Source organism: Balaenoptera borealis, assembly GCF_965194805.1.
Source record: "Balaenoptera borealis genome assembly, chromosome: 12".
Classification (NCBI taxonomy): Eukaryota; Metazoa; Chordata; class Mammalia; order Artiodactyla; family Balaenopteridae; genus Balaenoptera; species Balaenoptera borealis.
The window spans coordinates 44,788,612-44,807,925 of record NC_138869.1 but is presented as its reverse complement, the minus strand read 5'-3'; the positions used below and the strand labels follow the sequence as shown (position 1 = coordinate 44,807,925).

Genomic DNA, 19,314 nt, shown 5'->3' with positions numbered 1-19,314 from the left:
GGTTGTGAAGTGGCTGTTGACAGATATGGGTCTCTGTCTGCCCTTTGGGTTATTGTCCCTCTTGTCTTCCTCCTTCTCCTGAATGCTCCCCTCTCCTGCATGGCAGCTCTCCCTCCTTTTTCCCCACCAGTTGGCTTACAGACAGGCTCCCCACATCCTACCCTCTTAGATGTGAAAGCCCACTTCAGTGGAAAGTGTGTTTTGTGCTCAATTATTCCAAGCCGGTCAAAGACAACCAAAGGTGAGGCGCAGGAATCCTAACCTGGGAGGGAAAGGAGGGAAACGTGTGCCAGTCGGCAAAGTGAATCATCCTTTCCCGCGTCTTTGGACTCTATCCAGTTCCCTGTCCATGGCATTTGAACCCTCCTCTTGACTTGATGTCAGAGCAGTAGGGATGAGTGAAGCACATGCTGTAGAGGCCCACGGAGGGTCTCTCCTCGTATCTGATCTGCCATACGTGCTTTTAACCAGTCTCAACCAGGAGAAAGGCTAACGTTACTTGACAGATGACTGAGCTGACATTCTGACCCTGAGTCCCATATTTCTCCCTGGCCATGCTGCTTGCCCAGGAGTGCTCAGTGCTTATGTTTCCTTGGCCTTTGGAAATGGCCTAGGTTTCCAAAGCAATGGACAGAGCAAGTTTAGGCTGGAACGAAAAAACAGCTATGCAGAATTTAGACTAGTCATAAAGCCAGGCTCCTGAGATGCTCTGCCCTTTCAGTCCCTGACGGGTCTGCTACCGGGGTGGGCAATGGTGAATATCGACTAGTAAGTATAGCTTACTGTAACCCTTAATATGGGGGAGAGGGGGAAGAGAAAGCGTTCTCACAAAGAAGAGTAAACCTGGGCAATTTTAATCTAATATGTATCATCTCCCGCCACAAGATTGTCAGTCACAAAATCAAAATAAGAAAAGCCATATCCCCCATGGTCCACTGCTGTCACCAAGATTTTGGAACCACATTGGGCTCATTTGGAATTTTATCAGGTGTAATAGTAGTAAGAAAAACAACCATAATAAAAATTAAACCAGAAGCTAACTTCATACCAAGCACCATGTCGGATGCATTTCCTACATTCCTACTTAGTCATGGCCACAGCCCTCGGAGGTGAGTAGCTGTTGTCATCACCTTTTTCTAGGTGAGGCTATTACTGACACTTGAGGAGCCTAAGGAATCCACCCAAGTTGCCCATTGTGGCAGGGTCAGAATTTACCCTGGGTTTCCCTGGCCCTGATGAGTGCAGGTCTGTCTCAGGACTGTGGGAGTGTGCACAAAAGGCCAGAGTTCAATCTCAGCACCATCACTTGCTTGTAGAGGGACGATGAGCACATTTCTTAGTTTCTCCGAGCCTCAGTTTTCCACCTAAAAATGAGAGCAATTACTATTGTGGAGTGTTGTTTAAAAGATCCTGGAGAATGTCTAGAAGCCCTGGCAAAGTACTTGACTCACTGATGGTGCCAAATAAGTGATAGCTGCCGCTGTTTTCTGAACAGTCAGGCCCATAGAGCCTCTTTTTGTTTAAAAAAAAAAAAAAGGAAAGAAAAAAGTGTAAGGGTCCTGATATTAAAGAAGTCATCTCTTCATGTGGTTTAAACTCTCATTCTACATCTTCAGGGCCTTCCCGGTGACCAGAGGTGGACGTTCAGTCAAGAATGTCAACCACTGAAAGAAAGCAAAGTTTTCCAGTATGTGCTCTATTCTTCTCTCCTGAGAGCTGCTTCCCAGGACTTCCCAGAGAGCTCACTCCATATAGACACACGGAGCACTAGGCCCAAGAGGCAGGCTCCTTTGAGGATAATCTGCCTTTTTTTTTTTTTTTTTTTTTTGGACAGCGTTGGGTCTTCGTTGCTGCATGCAGGCTTTCTCTATTTGCGGCGAGCAGGGGCTACTCTTCGTTGCGGTGTGCGGGCTTCTCATTGTGGTGGCTTCTCTTGTTGAGGAGCACGGGCTCTAGGTGTGCGGGCTTCAATAGTTGTGGCGCGTGGGCTTCAGTAGTTCTGGCTTGCGGGCTGTAGAGTGCAGGCTTAGTAGTGTGGCGCACGGGCTTAGCTGCTCTGCGGCATGTGGGATCTTCCCGGACCAGGGCTTGAACCCGTGTCCCCTGCTTTGGCAGGCAGATTCTTAACCACTGCGCCACCAGGAAAGCCCCTGCCTTATTTTTATACCTTTACAAGTTGAGTCCCAGAGAAGCTCACCTGATGTCACACAGGGGGTTTCCACTAAAGCTGAGGGCAGAGCTTGTTTTTTTTTTTTTTCCATTCTGTAACTCTACCCAGAACCAACTTGAGAATGATCAAAGATAACATTCTTCCTCTAACTTTTTTCTTTTTTTTTTTTTTTTAAAAAGTATTTGTTTATTTATTTATTTATGGCCGTGCTGGGTCCTCGCCTCTGCGCGAGGGCCCTCCCCAGCTGCGGCAAGCGGGGGCCACTCCTCATCGCGATGCGCGGGCCTCTCACCATCGCGGCCTCTCCTGTTGTGGAGCACAGGCTCCAGACGCGCAGGCTCAGTAATTGTGGCTCACGGGCCCAGCCGCTCCGCGGCATGTGGGATCCTCCCAGACCAGGGCCCAAACCCGTGTCGCCTGCACTGGCAGGCAGACTCCCAACCACTGCGCCACCAGGGAAGCCCCTAACTTTTTTCTTTTTATCTTCTCTTATGCCAAAAGGCTTCACCCCAAAAACTGCCTGGGTGTACGCCAGTTTGCTGAGACCATGATGTGTGCCGTGCTATACGACGCGGCCAACAGCTTCATCCACCAGCACTTTGTGGAGGTGTCCATGTCGGAAGAGTTCCTGGCCCTGCCCCTGGAAGACGTGCTTGAACTGGTGTCTCGGGATGAGCTGAATGTGAAATCAGAGGAGCAGGTCTGTAGAGCAGTCCAGAGGTGACATGGGGACTGCTGCTCTTTCTAACCTTTGTTTTCTATTTTACTTTTTTCAAAATGTAGATCATGGTGTGTGTGCAGCTGTTGTTTATTATGGGTTTGCTTTATCATACCATATGCATTTTTCATGAAAACTTTTTACATATTTTAGTGTCTAAATAATATTCAGCTGATTTTTATCAACGCTGTGACCCTCATTCTTCAATGTTCAGGTTATTTCCAAAATTTACTATTAGAAATAATGTTTCTGTGAACCGGAAATGAGCATAGATAACTTTCTGAAAGAGTCTTACTCTAAAGGAGAGTAGAGCGTGGGGGCAGTTGCTGGGGGGGAATATGGAGTCAAGAGGGTTTTGTTTTTTTTAAGATGAGAGAAATTACAGTACAGTTGGACTGCTGATGGGAATTTTTCGGAAGAGAGGGAAGAATTGGTAATGTAGGAGAAAAGGGAGAATGGTGTCCTGGGGTAAGTGAGAAGAGACAGAGTGTAGGGCACGGGGTGTGTGTTTGAGAGGAGCTTAGGCTGTTCACATCCACGGCCACAAGAGGGAGAAGGAGAGCACATGCCCAGCGCAGGGGGAGGATGGGTGGGAAGGGAGATGCTGGGAGTTTTTATTCACACTCTCTTCTTGTTTGTTTCTGTGTTCTCAGCTGAGAGTGAGGATGAGGGAGGAATGTTAGACGTTTGAGGAGAGATGAAAAGGTATGAACCAGTCCTCTAGGAAAGGGGGAGAGTAAATGGACGAAGCTCAGGAAATGGAGAGGGCTGGATAGGAAGCAGGGCCAGATGAGATTTTTCAGTCACAAGTTCAATATGAGCTGGTCAGCCCTGTTGTGTGTTTTCTATCAGCTGCATATACTGGTGCAGGGTAGGGGGTGAATTGGATATAAAGAGCTGGACTTCACCAGGGTACAGATTTTTTTCCAGTTAAGTATGATTAAGAGAGATAGGAGACTAACATGGGAATAATGACCCTTGGAATCCATGTCGGGTGAGAGAAAGGTGAGGAAATAGGCTACCGGGGACCTGAGAGGGAGCCATGCCCAAGGCTAAGTGGAGTTGGTTGCATGGAAGAGGAAGTGAAGCTATTGGCAAGGTGAGGTGTGGGTGATCACAGGGTCCTCTGAGGACAAAGAAGACATCTGCTTGGAGCGGTCAAGAAAAGATTAAATGAGAGCATAGGGTGTTAGTAGCCGGAGAGGAGTGAAGGACATCCTTTCTGTTCAACAAAAGTGTGGTGCAAGTTGTCTTAAGAGGACAGTGAGTCAATGTTTCTTTGAGCAGAGGGTGACGAGGGCTGGGCAGTGAAGGGCGTCGGATGTGGGGGGAATTGGACCTGGCCCTGCAGGCACCCAGCGCACCACTGCGGCAAGGCCTCTGCTCATCTGGTCAGTTGGTCATGAGTCCTGGCCTATCATGAAGCTATCCCTCGGCAGAAGGAGCCCCAGGCTCCAGGAGGCAAGCCGTTGGGATGTTAGTCCCAACTCAGCTCATTTCCTTAACGTCTGAAGAGTCCTCACACCTCCGTATTAGTGACCGTTAGAAAAGTGAACTCTGGGCTCAGCAGTGAGGGCCCTGAGATTTGGAGGAAAGAGCCCCATCCCAAGAGCAAGGGGTTCTGTCCCTGGCTCTTCTGCTAGGTAATATGACCCAGGGCAGCTCACATCTATTGCAGTGATACATTCTACAAGGGCTATGGGGCTTTAGAGGGAGATAGCCTTGTGACCAGAGCCATTAGGGAAGCCTCCTTGGAGAACACGGATCTGGATCCAGGCCTTAAAAGAAATGGGAATGGGTTTAGATGGAAAGGAAGAGATGGGGACATTCGAGGTGAAGGGGACAGCCGGCCTGGCTAGAGAAGAGGGTGCAGGAGCAGTGGGAGGGAAGGTCAACAGCACTTTGTTACAGTACAGGAAGGAAGAAGGAAGCTTTGACAGGTTTTTGTTAGGAAGTCATAATGAAAGCCAGGAAGGTGTTGCGGTAACCTAGGCTTGCCTTTCAAGAAAGTGGACTGAATGGGGTAGCTGGGGACGTGGAGAGAAAACAGTGGATTCAGGAGACAAGTAGGAAGAAAGACTGGTGGGCCCAGTATAGGGAGCAGAGCGCTTGAGATTGGGGGGTACAGGGGTGTGGCCTCTGGGTGGAGGAGTTGCCGCCAGAGCTTCCCCTCTCTGTTGTGGCAGGTCTTTGAGGCCGTGTTGGCCTGGGTCAGATACGACCGGGAGCAGAGGGGAACCTGCCTGCCTGAGCTGCTGTCCAATATCCGCCTGCCCCTCTGCCGGCCTCAGTTCCTGTCAGACCGAGTGCAGCAGGATGACCTGGTGCGTTGCTGCCACAAATGCAGGTGAGCAGAGGTGGGCCTGCACAAGAATGATGCCAAGGGTCTGGACGGAGAAGAGAACTTGGCCACTTAGCTCGGGGGAGGAAGGATTTGGAGTGGTTGTTCTTAATTCACAGCACACAGATCGATCTGCCTTCTGTCTAGAACCTGGAAGAGCCCCAGTCTCTCACCTTGGGCAAAGAAATGTGCCGCATAGGAGCAGCAAGGCAAAAGGGGCTTCCTCCCCTAAGTTATTTGAGGATTTTCTAGCATCTCCTTCCATTGAGCTGTTTATGGACCTACAGGCGTCTATACTGCCTGCCCGGACCCTGTCCACACCAGCAGCTGACTTATTGGTGACTTCCTGAGGCTCCTCATCCTCTTCAGTAAACATTAGTCAGTGTGCTGGCCTCAGGTGGGTCTGCCCAGCTACAGTGATGGGCAGGGGTGGGACATGTTTAGCAGCATGCAAAACTGTTACCCAGAGTAAATCAAAAACAACAGGGTGCAGCAGAGCCACCAAAACAGCCCAGGAGATGGCAGCCCTGTAGAAAGATTGTTATAAAAGTAGAGCAGCAGAGGAAAATATGCATCTTCCTTCAAATTGCTCCTTATATTCACAGCTGGTTCAGGAAGAAGTCAGTGGCGTGGTCCACGCAGCGTGAAAGTGTGTATGTCAGGGAGGGGTGGAGGTGTGTCTGGAGGTAGCTGAGACCCTGTGATGAGCAGTCTCAAGGGTGCTGTTGGGGAGTTTGAGCTTTGTTCTGTAGGCAGTGGGTAGTTATCGAAGGGTCTTAGAAAACCAGCTTGGACCCCGGTGTGGAGGCTGGAATGGAGGGGTGGGGCTGGAGGCAGGGAGATCTCTCAGGAGCAGTTGGCTTCTGCTGCCACAGTCCAGGTGAGATGGTTAATTGCTGGGTGTGCGCCATAGGGATGGAAAGGAAGAGCTGGGTCTGAGTGGCAACAGGATGCAAGCAGCTTGTTGAACCTCCCCAAGGCTAGCTATTTTAGGGAACACCCTGTATTTCTTCTATTAAACTAACAGAGGTGGGCTCTGCTCATCTTGCCCCTCCAATGCTGAGCACGTCCCAATAGCTGTGTATACTTTCCCCTGGACTCACCTGGGTTCTTTGAGACCAAACCTTCCAGAAGGCTTCTCCTCCCATGTTTCCCCTGCAGTTGTGGTTGGGGGAGCCAGGCTCAGACCTACAAATGTGGGCCAAGTGGAGAGAATACCTCCTGTCCTAGCATCTTGCACTTTATTCCAGGGACCTGGTAGATGAAGCAAAGGACTATCACCTCATGCCAGAGCGCCGGCCCCACCTGCCAGCTTTCAGAACTCGGCCTCGCTGCTGCACGTCCATCGCTGGGCTCATCTATGCCGTGGGGGGCCTCAACTCAGCAGGTATCTTGCAGCTCCCCTTTGTAGAGCCCTGTCTTGGATGCCGTGGTTGAAGCACCAAACAATCTAGCCTGGCCCTCTGCTTCCTCCCCCTTGCATGTCACCACCTTTATCCCTCTTGATTTTATATACTTGTTCTGCAGTTAGCGCATGTCAGATATTAATACCATTGAAGCAGAATATCAGCGCAAAAGGGACCTTTAGAAACCCTGGAGGCCTGGCCCCCTTCCTTCACAATGGGGAAATCGAGGCTCAGAGAACTTTAGCTACGTTCACACAAGTCTTTTGGCTGAGCAAGGACTAGAACTCAGGTCCTGGTTCCTGAGCCCGCACTCTTCCCCTAATATCACGTCACCTATGGGATTTACTCAGCTTTGGATAGGATATAATCAGAGACCCAATTCTGTTACCAGGCTCATCACATTCGGTCATGTGGATCTCTGGGCTTAGACTGTGAGAGTGTCACCATAAGAAGGAAGATTCTCCAAATACGCATGGTCTGCACTATCAATACTTTTTACTCTTCACCTCTTACCTCCAGTGAAACCCACATGCCTTGTAGTCCATGTGTTATTGGCAGTTCCTGTATCATACAGTCAAGTTTTCAGGAAACCTCCATGGGGCACCCGCACTCCTGCCCACCCCAGGCACCACTGCAGGGCAGTAGCGATCTAGGAGAGGGCAGTGGAGACACCTGAATCCTTGCAGTGCAGTGGCACAGGGAGTCGTCACCTCGGATGTGAAGGCCAGGCCTTTTCCAAGCTTGTGGGAGGTGGGGAGCGGGTGGGCAGTCCTGGGCAGTTTCGTTTTTAATTGAAAGTTAATGGGAGGTGGGTACTGGCCTCTGCTACTTGTTAACCATATGACCTGGAAAAGGTAAGTCCTCAACTAGTAAACGCTAGAGCGTGGCAGGTGCTGAGTGTCCCAAAGCAGAATAAAACAGGGAGGGGGTTATTTTATTTGATCTTAAAAAACTGATGAAAATGGTAGGGTTGGAGTTATTATTCCTTGCTACTGTGACTACTGTTTATTGAGCACTTGGTATATTCTAGAACTATGCTAGGTGTTTTACATATTATATCATTTAATCCTCATGGGAACTCTGCTATGGAGATTATTTCACATGTGAGAACAGAAGATGGGGATACAAAGCAGCTTGCCCAGGGTCACCGCTAGGAAGTGAGAGTCACATTGGAGGCCATCTCATGCTCTGTGTCGGGGAAATAGTGGATCCATTTGCCTTCACCTTTGCCTTTAAGCAGGTGAAGAACCTCCTTGCAACTTAAAACTGCCTTCTCTAGGAAGTAAATAAATGCCTCCTGTCTGATTCTGATTTTCCTTAAAGAATTAAGTTTGAGGTTATCATGGCTGCAGTTTCTTTGTGGGTCCTCCTGGCTTGAGTAATTCTGCGGGAAGAGCTGATAGGACAAAATTGAACATTCCGTATAATCATTGCGCAACAGCTGTGATCTAAACGAGCGGTCTCATTTGTTTTAATTTGAGTAGCAAATTTTTATGCAGGTGATTCCCTGAATGTGGTGGAAGTGTTTGACCCCATCGCCAATCGCTGGGAGAAGTGCCGTCCCATGACCACAGCCCGCAGCCGTGTCGGTGTGGCCGTGGTGAACGGACTCCTCTATGCCATCGGGGGGTATGACGGCCAGCTGCGGCTGAGCACTGTGGAGGTCTACAACCCAGAGACGGACACGTGGACCCGAGTGGGGAGCATGAATAGCAAGAGAAGGTATTGTGGGAGCCGGTCTGTACGTCCTGAGCATACACACCAGGCATCTGGGAGACACCATGCTAGACAAGCAGAGCACATTGTACAGCAGACGCTGGCTTCAGCCTGGGGATCCCCTGCAGCCAGGCCAGCCACTGCCCGTACCTCCTGGAAGCCAGCCCCCATCTGCTTAAAAGTAAAACCCCTGCCTTGTCCTTTGAGGAACTTGGGGAGACAAGACAGGGAAGACAGGGACACCTGGAAGTTTTATTTTTTAAGTGCCAGGTAAGGACTAAAGGTTTGTATTATGGAAGACGCGAGGCAGGAGAGAAGCTGGACTGGAAGGTCTGGAAGATTTCAGGGAAGAGGTGAGATTAAAGTTGAAACCTGAAGAATAAGGAGGATTTAACTTTATTAGTCATAAAAGGGAATCCGAGGTGTTCCTCTTTATACTTTCTTTCCCCCAGGATCCCTGCCCCACATGTGCTTTCACTACCAGGGAGTGTGTGAACCACAACAGTACTCTTTACTTCTGGATGCCACACGTCCCCCAGGCATGAGCACACAGCTAGTTGTGAGGTGGACCGAATTTATGTCTCTCTCTTTATTTTTAAATAAATTTTTAATGAATTAATTAATTTATTTATTTATTTATTTTTGGCTGCATTGGGTCTTCGTTGCTGTGCGCAGGCTTTCTTTAGTTGCAGCCAGCCTTACTCTTCCTTGCGGTGCGCGGGCTTCTCATTGCGGTGGCTTCTCATTGCGGTGGCTTCTCTTGTTGCAGAGCGCAGGCTCTAGGCACGCGGGCTCAGTAGTTGTGGCTCACGGGCTCTAGAGCGCAGGCTCAGTAGTTGTGGCGCACGGGCTTAGTTGCTCCGTGGCATGTGGGATCTTCCCAGACCAGGGCTCAAACCCGTGTCCCCTGCATTGGCAGGCGGATTCTTAACCACTGCGCCACCAGGGAAGTCCCAAATTTATGTCTCTTAACGCCTTCCAGCCACTTGTCTCCTCCTGCTCACATTTCCTGAGTAAGAAAACATAGTGCTTCCATTTAGTCTTCTTAGTGCCAAAGTGACTGGCAGCATCCTTCCTTACGTCAGCCGTGTGTGGGGTATTGTCATGGTTGGACGGCAGGAGCTTTGGAGGGGGAGAGTGTAACTGGACAGGCTCTGTGTTCTCCCACCCTTGGGGTAGCCGCACCAGATTGTGGTATTTTTTTTGTTTGTTTGTTTGTTTTTGGCTGTGTTAGGTCTTCGTTGCTGCACGTGGGCTTTCTCTAGTTGCGGCGAGCCAGGGCTTCTCTTCGTTGCAGTGCATGGACTTCTCATTGCGGTGGCTTCTCTTGTTGTGGAGCATGGGCTCTAGGCGCACAGGCTTCAGTAGTTGTGGCGCACGGGCTTAGTTGCTCCATGGCATGTGGGATCTTCCTGGACCAGGGCTCAAACCCGTGTCCCCTGCATTGGCAGGCAGATTCTTAACCACTACGCGACCAGGGAAGACCCAAGATCGTGGTTTCAGATGACACTCTGATGTTTCTCTTCCAAAACTAACGGAAGATGGGACAGCCATCCAAGGCCCCCTGCCCGTTTAACCAGAACAGCTCTGCGTTTATCCCTCTTATGTACTGAGCTTCCTTGACATATGCCCAACTTCAGGAGGAAAAAGTTAAATGAAATTTTTTTTGAAAGGGGCAGTTCGAAAACCACGGGACCAGTTGCCCTTTAAAGGCCTTTCTGCTTTGTAATTCTCTCGTCTGAGTATTTGCCTTACAGACCCCTTTGTCTGGCCATGATTTGGGTTTTCTACTTGTAAGATCACGTGACCGCCAAAAAAAAAAGATCAAGTCACTGCATGTGGTCAGGAAGAAGAGTCATGTTTCAGTGTGGCAGTCCTTTGCCACATGAAACTGTCACACGAAACTGTCACACATGGTCCTTGATACACATGGTGTATCACGTTCAGTAGTGTTTGTTTGTGGCCTTGAGCAGGGAGGAATCTGCCTTTGTACCAGTAAGATTCACAAAAGGCCAAAGTAGCTTCGTTTTTGGAAGAAAAAATATGTATAGAAGATCTGCTCCTCCTGAAGCCGTAAGCTACACTCTCGTGGTTCCTTCCTCCCCCCCACCTCTGCCTCCGTGCTTCCCCTTCTTGCTCCTTGGATACTTTGCAGCTTTCTGTATCCTCGAATAACTCACTGCTCCATATATATCCCCAGCCAGGAGGGCCTTTTTCGCTTTGATGGCAATCAGTTGTTCTTCGTCGTGTGTCTGCTCTGGGCCACTTGCGAGCTGCGACGTCGCGGGATTTGGAGTGCTGTCTGGGAGGAGCCCTCCGGGTAGCCCTTTCCCTCACTGTGGTTAACGCCCTGTCATTAGTAGCGTCGGCCCAGCTCCATTTTGTCCCCTTTAAATTACAGGCTACCTTAAAATGTTCACAGTCACTTCTCCCCTGATGAACCACACCCCCTCTGTCCTGCCGGTTGGTGACAGCCTCCTTTCTGCCGTCATTCCCTGTCCTTCTCCGGTCTTCCAGGCCGCTTGCGTGGAGCCTTCTCCCATGCCGTATTCCAGTCCACGTTTGTCAGCGTTTCTTCCCCTTATCTCTTCACACTGTCTTTACCGTTTCGTTGATAGTTAATCTCACACAGTTTTGTGGCACCTCTCGATTCTTTCTCACATTTTTGTTGAACTCCTAACTTGTTACTTTTGTCCACTTCTAGAAGGATAGTGACATGTCTAGTGAGTTTGTGACCTTCCCACAGTCCTCTCCCAAGGCAGGTCCTTTTCCTCTTTCAGGCTGGTTCAGGGACATCGTGTGGATCACTTTGATTTGCTGTATACGTTTGAAAGGGGGCTGTAAAGCCTGGTATAGTTTATTTTCCTATTTGTTAGACACCCAGATTCATTTTTAATCTTCTCCAGCATCAGGTTTGAAGACAGTGAATCGGGCAGCTTGGCATTCATGTTTAATTTTTCATGAGGCTTTATGTAGAAGATTCTTAGGAGAGCTTGGCATGATGAACAGTGTGGGAAGCAGACTTGTGTCATTGAAATCTAAGGCCTGCCTCTCTCTGGGCAGCCCTGAGAGGATAGCCCAGACTCCCCAAGCCACAGCTACTCATCTATACAGTGGTGATGGTGATGCTTCATGCAGGATGTGGTGAGAGTGAAAAATAGCAAGTGTGGAGCACCTGATGTGTGTAGTAAGTACGAAACAAACAGAAGCTGTTGCCTCACCCACTAAGACAGATTAGGGGACATGCAGGGCCATGTATGTAATGAAAAGATGTCTGTCAAACTTTATAGTGAATTGAGTGGGGAAATCAAGGTAACACAACAAATGTATGTTGAGGGCTTGTTACGTACGAAGCACCACACTAAGTACTGTCAGGGTCGCACTGATAGAGACCCCAGTCTTCCAGGAGGTTCCCACTTGTTAAGAGGTGGCAGGTCGATTCCTGGTACCCCGTGGGCAGGAGTCTGGCTTGCTCAGTTCTCTAAACCTGGTGCGTGGGATGGTGTGCCTCGTGAGGGCCTGATGAAAACGTGCTGAACGAATGGACGACTGACAGGAGCTGTGATAAAGGAGCTGCTCTGGGAGCGTGGGGCTGGGAGGGAGTAATTCTTGTTGGGGGATCCAGGATGGCTTTTGGAGGAGGAGAGAGAGGAATTTGACCTGGGCCTTAAAGGTAAATCAGACCCTGAGCACAGCAGGGTGGAAGATGAGCATATCAGGGACTGAGGAGGAGGGAGAGGAAGTAACCCCAGGCAGGGGGGCGGGAGGCAAGAGGAACCACAGGGCAGCTCCTTTTCCCTCAGTGTTACACTTTGCTTAGTCACATTCCTGGGATTTAGGTCTGTTGTAGAAAGAGGCAGTTGGGGGCTAGGTTTACTTCTCAGTGAGCGTGAGAGGTTGCCCCAAGAAGTCTGAGGCCCATCGGGATGACACCTGTGTTTCAGTGCCATGGGGACGGTCGTGCTGGACGGGCAGATCTACGTCTGTGGTGGCTATGATGGCAGCTCTTCTCTCAACTCTGTGGAGGCCTACTCACCTGAGACGGACAAGTAAGGACTCCAGCTCCCCTGGGGCAACTGGAGCTTGCTAAACAGAGTGTGAAAAGTCAGAACTGCAGTCTTTTAATCATGCTTCTCAAGGATAGGGAATATCTCACCTATTTAGCCCCTGTAGTACCTTGCATATAATAGGTATTTAATAACCTTTGGTTAAATGAATGAATGATTAAATAAATTCTAAAAACAGTCTGCTTAGATACTTGGAAACATTTATTAATGCTCTGTACCTCTTAACTAAATCAGCGCATTTTAATAGAAATGCAGGTGAAAGGGGATGAGACATGAACAGCACTTTCCAAAGTGGTTAAGATAGGATTTGGAAAAAAAAAGTTACGTTTCAAATACTCAGAGAAGCTTGGGAAACATTGATGTCTGTACCACCAGAGGCCTCATCTTCCCATAATACATATGACTATTTTAAAGACTGAAAAATTCTGCGGCAGAGACACCTCTTTAACTTCATTTTATCTAACACCTGTCACCATCTGGTGGGCTTATTTTGCGGAACACTCTTTGGAAAACACTGGCAAGGTTAGCCCCAGTTCTTCATTTCAGTATTTGAATCAGCTTATACTATACCAATATAAGCACATTAGTAGAATGGATTCATCACAGTGCTTTTAAGCCAATATTCCATTCACTTAACCAACTTACTATGTATCGGGCAGCGAGCAGGGTCTCAGATCCTTAAGTAACACCTAGTCTGTTGGGGCCACAGCACAAGGTGATCGTCCTCCCTTGGGTGCCTATGTCTAGAGCTCTTGAGCACAGAGTGGGGAGGGCTCTCATCTTCCCCACAGCTCGGGGGAGAGTCAGGTTGCAGAGATGTTTTCTAAGGGGAGACCCATTGTGGATAGTGGGAGACGTGCATCCCAGGTGGGGGGACAGCAGGAAGAGAGGCTTGGAGATAAGAAAGAGCTATGTGTGGTTGAGGAGCAGGTGTGGGTGGCGCATGGCAGGAGGCGAAGCTGGAAAGTGGATGAGGACCAAGTGGTAAAGAACCACATTAAGGAACTTGGAGTCTGCCTTAGAGGAAACAGGAGTCCTCACTAGAGGACGTGCTATGCAGGATCGGAATGGGGATGGTCGGAAAGCCAGGCCACCTGTAAGGGGACTGTTGCAGTGGTCCAGTGAGAGGCCAGAGCTCGGGCAGCAGTAGTGGGATGGGGACAAGCAGTGACTAGGAAGCAAACCAGGGGGGTCGTGGTGACCACAGAATGTTGAGGATGATGGAGAAGAGGTCATAAAAATGCTGAGATTATAAGGATAGCAACTAGGTAGCTAGCGGTCCCATTATCCAGACCAGGGAGTGTGATGGAGGAGCAGATCTGTCAGAGAGGTCTTGCTTGGGCAATGCTCATTTTGAGTGCCGGCAGAGATGACCGGCTATGGGCTCGAAGCTTAAAGTGAGAGGCGGCAGCCAGAGTGAGCCCTTAGCAGAGGTGGTGTGGGAGGCGATAAGAAGTGGGGAGATTGTCCAGGGTGAGACGGAACACAGCACAGTTCCCCTGAATCCTTCTAAGCTGTCTTGGGAGGACAGGAACACCAAATCTCATGGCTCCCCTTCTACTTTGCCTCTTTCCTGAAGGTGGACTGTGGTGACCCCGATGAGCTCCAATCGCAGTGCTGCAGGGGTTACAGTCTTTGAGGGCAGGATATACGTGTCGGGCGGCCATGACGGTTTGCAGATCTTCAATAGTGTGAGTCTGGACTACTCCTGGGCTAAGGGCACCTACTCTTGTTATCTTTGAGAGTTATTTTGAAAGGATATTCTTTGGAAAAAGCCTCAGCCTTGCCATTGCTAGGTAAGGTGTCATCTAGAGGCCTCAGGCCATCTGCCACATGCTCTGTAATGCTTCCAAGAATGGGAACCAGTGTGCACAAAGGAGAGACGTAGAGTGTGGCCATACCACCCACACCCCCACCCTGTTCAGTTCCCCAGCGGATGCTGCGTGAGACCTGGTGAAATTCCTGCCCAAAGTAAGCCCAGTCATATACAGAGGGTGAATTTTCAAATAGTTGCATTCTTCTGGATAATTTGTTTGAAATTGCATTTATTCTTTTAAAAAAATCTCGAGAGCCACTTACTGGTCACTCCAAAGTCAGTCAGTGCTGTGAGGGAACACACTGTGCACAGATCTCAGGAGACCCTGCTCTCATCCCGGCTCTGTCACTACATAGCAGGGCATCCTGGGCAACTCCTTAATTTGTTTCCTCAGGTGTAAACAGAACTGGTCAGGTTAGGCCATCTCTCTCTCACCTGTCCCTATAAGCCCACGAGCAGGTGCGCAGCTGAGGAAACTGGGCATCAGGGGCAGAGCACACACTGGCAGAGCTCCTCGTCCCCAGGCCTCCCCCTGGGGCCTGATGCCAGGTGGGCCGCCGGTGACCAAGCTTTGGCTTTGACTGTCCCGAACCTGCACCTCTCTCCCCGCTGCAGGTGGAGCACTACAACCACCACACAGCCACCTGGCACCCGGCGGCCGGCATGCTCAACAAGCGCTGCCGGCACGGAGCTGCCTCCCTGGGAAGCAAGATGTTTGTGTGCGGGGGCTACGACGGCTCGGGCTTCCTCAGCATCGCCGAGGTGTACAGCTCTGTGGCGGACCAGTGGTGCCTGATAGTCCCCATGCACACACGCCGGAGCCGGGTCTCCCTGGTGGCCAGCTGCGGGCGGCTCTACGCCGTGGGGGGCTACGATGGACAGTCGAACCTGAGCTCGGTGGAGATGTACGACCCAGACACGGACCGCTGGACGTTTATGGCCCCCATGGCATGTCACGAGGGAGGGGTCGGTGTGGGCTGCATCCCTCTCCTCACCATCTAAGGCGAAGGGTGGGATGTGGTGGGGTAGGGATCTGGTACAAACACAGGCACTTCCTTCCAGGGATAGTCCCCCTCGGAAGAGGTGGTGGACCAGAAGACAGGGTGAAACGTGAGCTTGCCAGAGGTACAGTTTTTCCAGGTGCTTAAGTCCTCCCTCCCTGTGCAGCCCTTGTGACCTTCAGGCCTAGGTCATCAAGATGCACAGCGTGGGACAGAAGCCCCTCTGGGTCCCGCAGCTGGTGACACAGGACTGCTTTGCTGGTCCACATGTCCACAGGCTCCATCCAAGCCCAGCTCCCACCTGCCACAGCTCTGTGGGTGACCCATCTGCAGAGTGTCTTCCATCTGACACTCCTTGCCTACTGCTCGCCAGCCGTGTTGTGGCCAGTTTGCGATGGGGTGGCTTCAGTGGCCAAGCGTGTTGGAAACTGTGGGGTGTGGGTGGGAGAGGAGGGACACAGGCCGGGTTGTCCTCACTGCGAGGCTGCAGCCACGGCAGTGCTGGTTGCACACAGGCACCTCCTCCCTCCATCCGAGTGCACCGAGAATTTTGTCTGCATTGCTGAGTAAGCAGGAGGAACAGAAGCTTTTCCTGTGTCTAATTTTGGGATTTCAATGAGGTCTTTTTCATCTTGTTCAGGAGAAACAGAGGGAGAGGATAAAAGATACTTGAAAGAAACTGAAGGAAAGTTAAAGAAACACTTGAAAGAAACTGAAAAGAAAAATAATTTTTTAAAGTGAACATTTTTTTGCAAGAAGAAAACATAAAAGACACTAGAGGCAAATATGTGTTTAAATGGAAAACCACCCAACGTGAGAAGGGTGGTATCCGCTCCCACATTCGGATCCCAGGGTCCTAAGGCCTCGCATGGCACTCGGGGTTCCCTCTGAGCCCCTGCGTGTCCAGAATCAGTGCACACTCGACCAGTCCTGTAGCAAGGTGCTCGTGGGGTTTGTCTTCACACCCACTATCAGAGGACTTTTTTAATCGTAGGCTTAGCGAGTTGGCTAAGTTATTGCCACTCTTCTAGGTGGGAGCTCCCAGCTTGTCGCTGGAGGCTCCAGATGCCCCTGTGGTTATCTCCCACTGCCACCATGGCACTCATGCAGATTCCCACCCCACTTTCATTCCTTCCTTATTTGACCAGCAGGAAACAGCAGGTCTGGCCAGATTCTCATTTGCCCATCTATCATTCTTGGATAGTTTTCTTCATCGTGATGCTTCTGAGGTACATTGACCATTTGTACCTCTAGAACCTAACCAGAGACTTGGTCCTTCCACCAGCCACGGCTGGCTTGGTCCAGTAACCTTATCTACCCTGCCAGTCCGCTGCTCCTCCATCCACTCGCCAATTCCAGGGGTCTGGTCTCCCCTCCAGCCCTTGGCAGACTGACCAGCAAGGTGGACCTTTATATTCTAGCAAAGCTGGCTTTATGACATAAAGAACTAAAAGCCGAAAGAATCTCTTGCTGCTGCAAAGAACAGATTTTATATTTCTTCCTATGATCTTAGCTAATGACCTCTTGAAGAGACTCCATGCTCCTCCTTCCTCCTCCGTGGATGGGACCTTGATGCTGCACAGTGGGACCCCAACAGGAGGACTCTTCTCTTACCAGTGCACTGGGCAGTGGAGCTGTCCTTCAACTGCTGCTGCCAAAATTTGGTTTTCTAAAATTCTTCCAGTCGAGACTAAAAGAGGATACATTTCCAATGCAAGATTGGGTCTCAGGGTCCCAATCTCTACTTCGTTTGTCTCCTGCCCATCGCTGCCTGCCTGGGTGTCCTGGAAGCCTGTTCAGAAAGGCATAATGTGACACCTGAGACGTCTCTCCTACCCTGGGACTGTGAGGTTTACCAGTGTGTGCAATCGCCATGTTTCCAGAGGGAAGTACCTTTGTTACCTGCCACTTAGGAGCTGGGCCTCTGCTAAAAGCACTTGAAAATGATGTTTTTATTTTAAAAGACTTAACAATCTGATATAGTTTAGCCTGGGCTCGTGGTAGAGCTCTGGCATTTCTCGCTCCCTGTCGGTTTGCCTGTTAGAGGTAGACTTGGAAGGAGGGTGGGGGTCTGTGATTCCTGTTAGAGAGGAGTTATCAGTGCTTGTCTTCTTATTATAAGCCCCTTTCTTTTGTGAATTTGCAACAGCACTGACAAACCTGGGTTGTGAATGTGTTAAGAATCAGCCAGTGGGCCTCACTAGGTCCTTAGGATGCTGACCCAGATTTTGCCACTGGGGTTGAGAGATCATTTTCCCATGATCTGCTGCTCTTGTGATAGCCTTCCTACATCTACTCCCACCTCCTGGTGTAGAAGTTACACTGCTCCACCTGGGGTCAGTGTTTCCAAGTAAGGTGAAGCCAGTGCCTTGATCTGGGCTCTGAGCACAAGTGAGCAAACACTAACATTTTCACACTCCACAGTTGGTTCCTCAGTCTGATGGTGATGACTGTTTACAGGTGGCTGGTCTGACCCTTTGGTGTTGGAGCCTTTCCAGTAAAACCATGAAAAGAAGAGATGCCACCCATAGATATTGTGAAAAGGGTATAGGGCAGATACTATGGACAGTGAACCTTGGGGTCCAGCCCAGCTCTGAGCAAAGGACTGTGGCATTCGCTGTCCTAGGGTATTTCCCCTTATATAACACAAGGAGCCTTCTCTTCTGGGTTTCATCTGAGAGCAAAGCCAGGATGGGAGCTGAAGTCCAGCCTTTTGACTTGGCCACAGAGATGTGAGTAGGTAGGAAATCTGATTCCCCCTCCCCCCAATTTATTGTTTCCCAGAAAAATCTTAATTCCTTTTATTTATAGAACGCATGTCTTTTGTGTTAAGAAACCAAAGAGAAATAAAGAGTACACTCCTAATATCTTCTTGCCCTTTCCTGGTTTTATTTTTTTTAATTAGAGATAAATCATATTTTTATTGTAATTCAGTGAAAAAATATTGGACAAAGTGAAAATATTTCTGTGAAAATAAGGAAGAAGCCCAGCAGCATGGCAAGAGTAGTCTTTGGAGAGACATGTATATTTTATAAGAATGGGTTCTGATGAAAAATATATGCAAAAGACTTCATGAGCATGTTGCATATTTGCTCCTGTCCGGATCACCACTTCTCTTGGATTTCCCCTTTTCTTCACTCACTGCCGTAAAACTCCTAGAGTTCCTAAGTGGAATGTGACTGCCTGTGACCGCCTGGAGCCAAAATCCCCAGCTCCTTTCTTATACCTCCAAGCCAGAGGTGCTTAGGTTTGGTGCACATAAAAGTCACTGGAAATTTTTTAAACCACAGATTGACTTGTAGAACCCTCCCCAGAGACCAATTCGCTAGGACTGGGGTGCAGCTCAGGCCCTTGTGCAGGCAAGTTTCCACCATGGTTGGTATGCTCATCCCGGTGTGAGAACCGGACTCCAGTGTTTAGTTTCCTCTTTCCCAGATAGAGCCACATTCCAGATCTGCCTTCCTGAGATTGCACCCTGGTTACTGTGGTGGTGGATTTTAGGAAACTCTTCATTCACACTTTTCCAAAAGTCAGCTTATGGTCAGTCTCATCCAGTGGGTAATGGTTGTACTCTTGGATGACAACTTTTTTTTTTTTTTTTTTGTGGCTGTGTTGGGTCTTCGTCGCTGCACGTGGCCTTTCTCTAGTTGCCGTGAGCGGGGGCTACTCTTCGTTGCAGTGTGCGGGCTTCTTATTGCGGTGGCTTCTCTTGTTGCGGACCGTGGGCTGTAGGCACGCGGGCTCTAGAGTGCAGGCTCAGTAGTTGTGGCTCACGGGCTTAGTTGCTCTGCGGCATGTGGGATCTTCCCAGACCAGGGATCAAACCCGTGTCCCCTGCATTGGCAGGCAGATTCTTATCCCCTGCGCCACCAGGGAAGCCCTGGATGATAACTTTTTAAAAAAGTTTTTGGAAGGGTATGTCACTCCCACATACACCCCCCCAGCACGTTTCACATATAAACACTGTTGATTCTCACTTGGTCCTCTCAGTAACCTCCGTGCAATAGGTGACATAGCTCATTTTAACATAAATTGTCTCAGAAGGGCTGAGTAACTGACCTGATTCATCAACTAACTGG

At 49.7% G+C, this 19,314-nt stretch overlaps 1 protein-coding gene across 8 annotated transcripts in view; it reads left to right on the top strand.

Moving 5' to 3' along the window:
• The window catches only part of KLHL18 (kelch like family member 18), a 153,360-nt gene extending 135,258 nt beyond the window's left edge, over positions 1-18,102 (top strand). For 6 of the 8 annotated variants that reach the window (XM_082347382.1, XM_082347387.1, XM_082347386.1 and 3 more), the window contains 7 exons: positions 2,672-2,870; positions 5,075-5,235; positions 6,480-6,616; positions 8,120-8,357; positions 12,296-12,400; positions 13,998-14,109; positions 14,850-18,102. In XM_082347382.1, coding sequence (XP_082203508.1) covers positions 2,672-2,870; positions 5,075-5,235; positions 6,480-6,616; positions 8,120-8,357; positions 12,296-12,400; positions 13,998-14,109; positions 14,850-15,236 — 1,339 coding nt within the window. In that variant the 3' untranslated portion in view covers positions 15,237-18,102. The remainder of the gene's footprint in view (positions 1-2,671; positions 2,871-5,074; positions 5,236-6,479; positions 6,617-8,119; positions 8,358-12,295; positions 12,401-13,997; positions 14,110-14,849) is intronic. The other 2 variants (XM_082347383.1, XM_082347385.1) reach the window with 1 other exon arrangement.
• Positions 18,103-19,314: the final 1,212 nt, after the last annotated feature.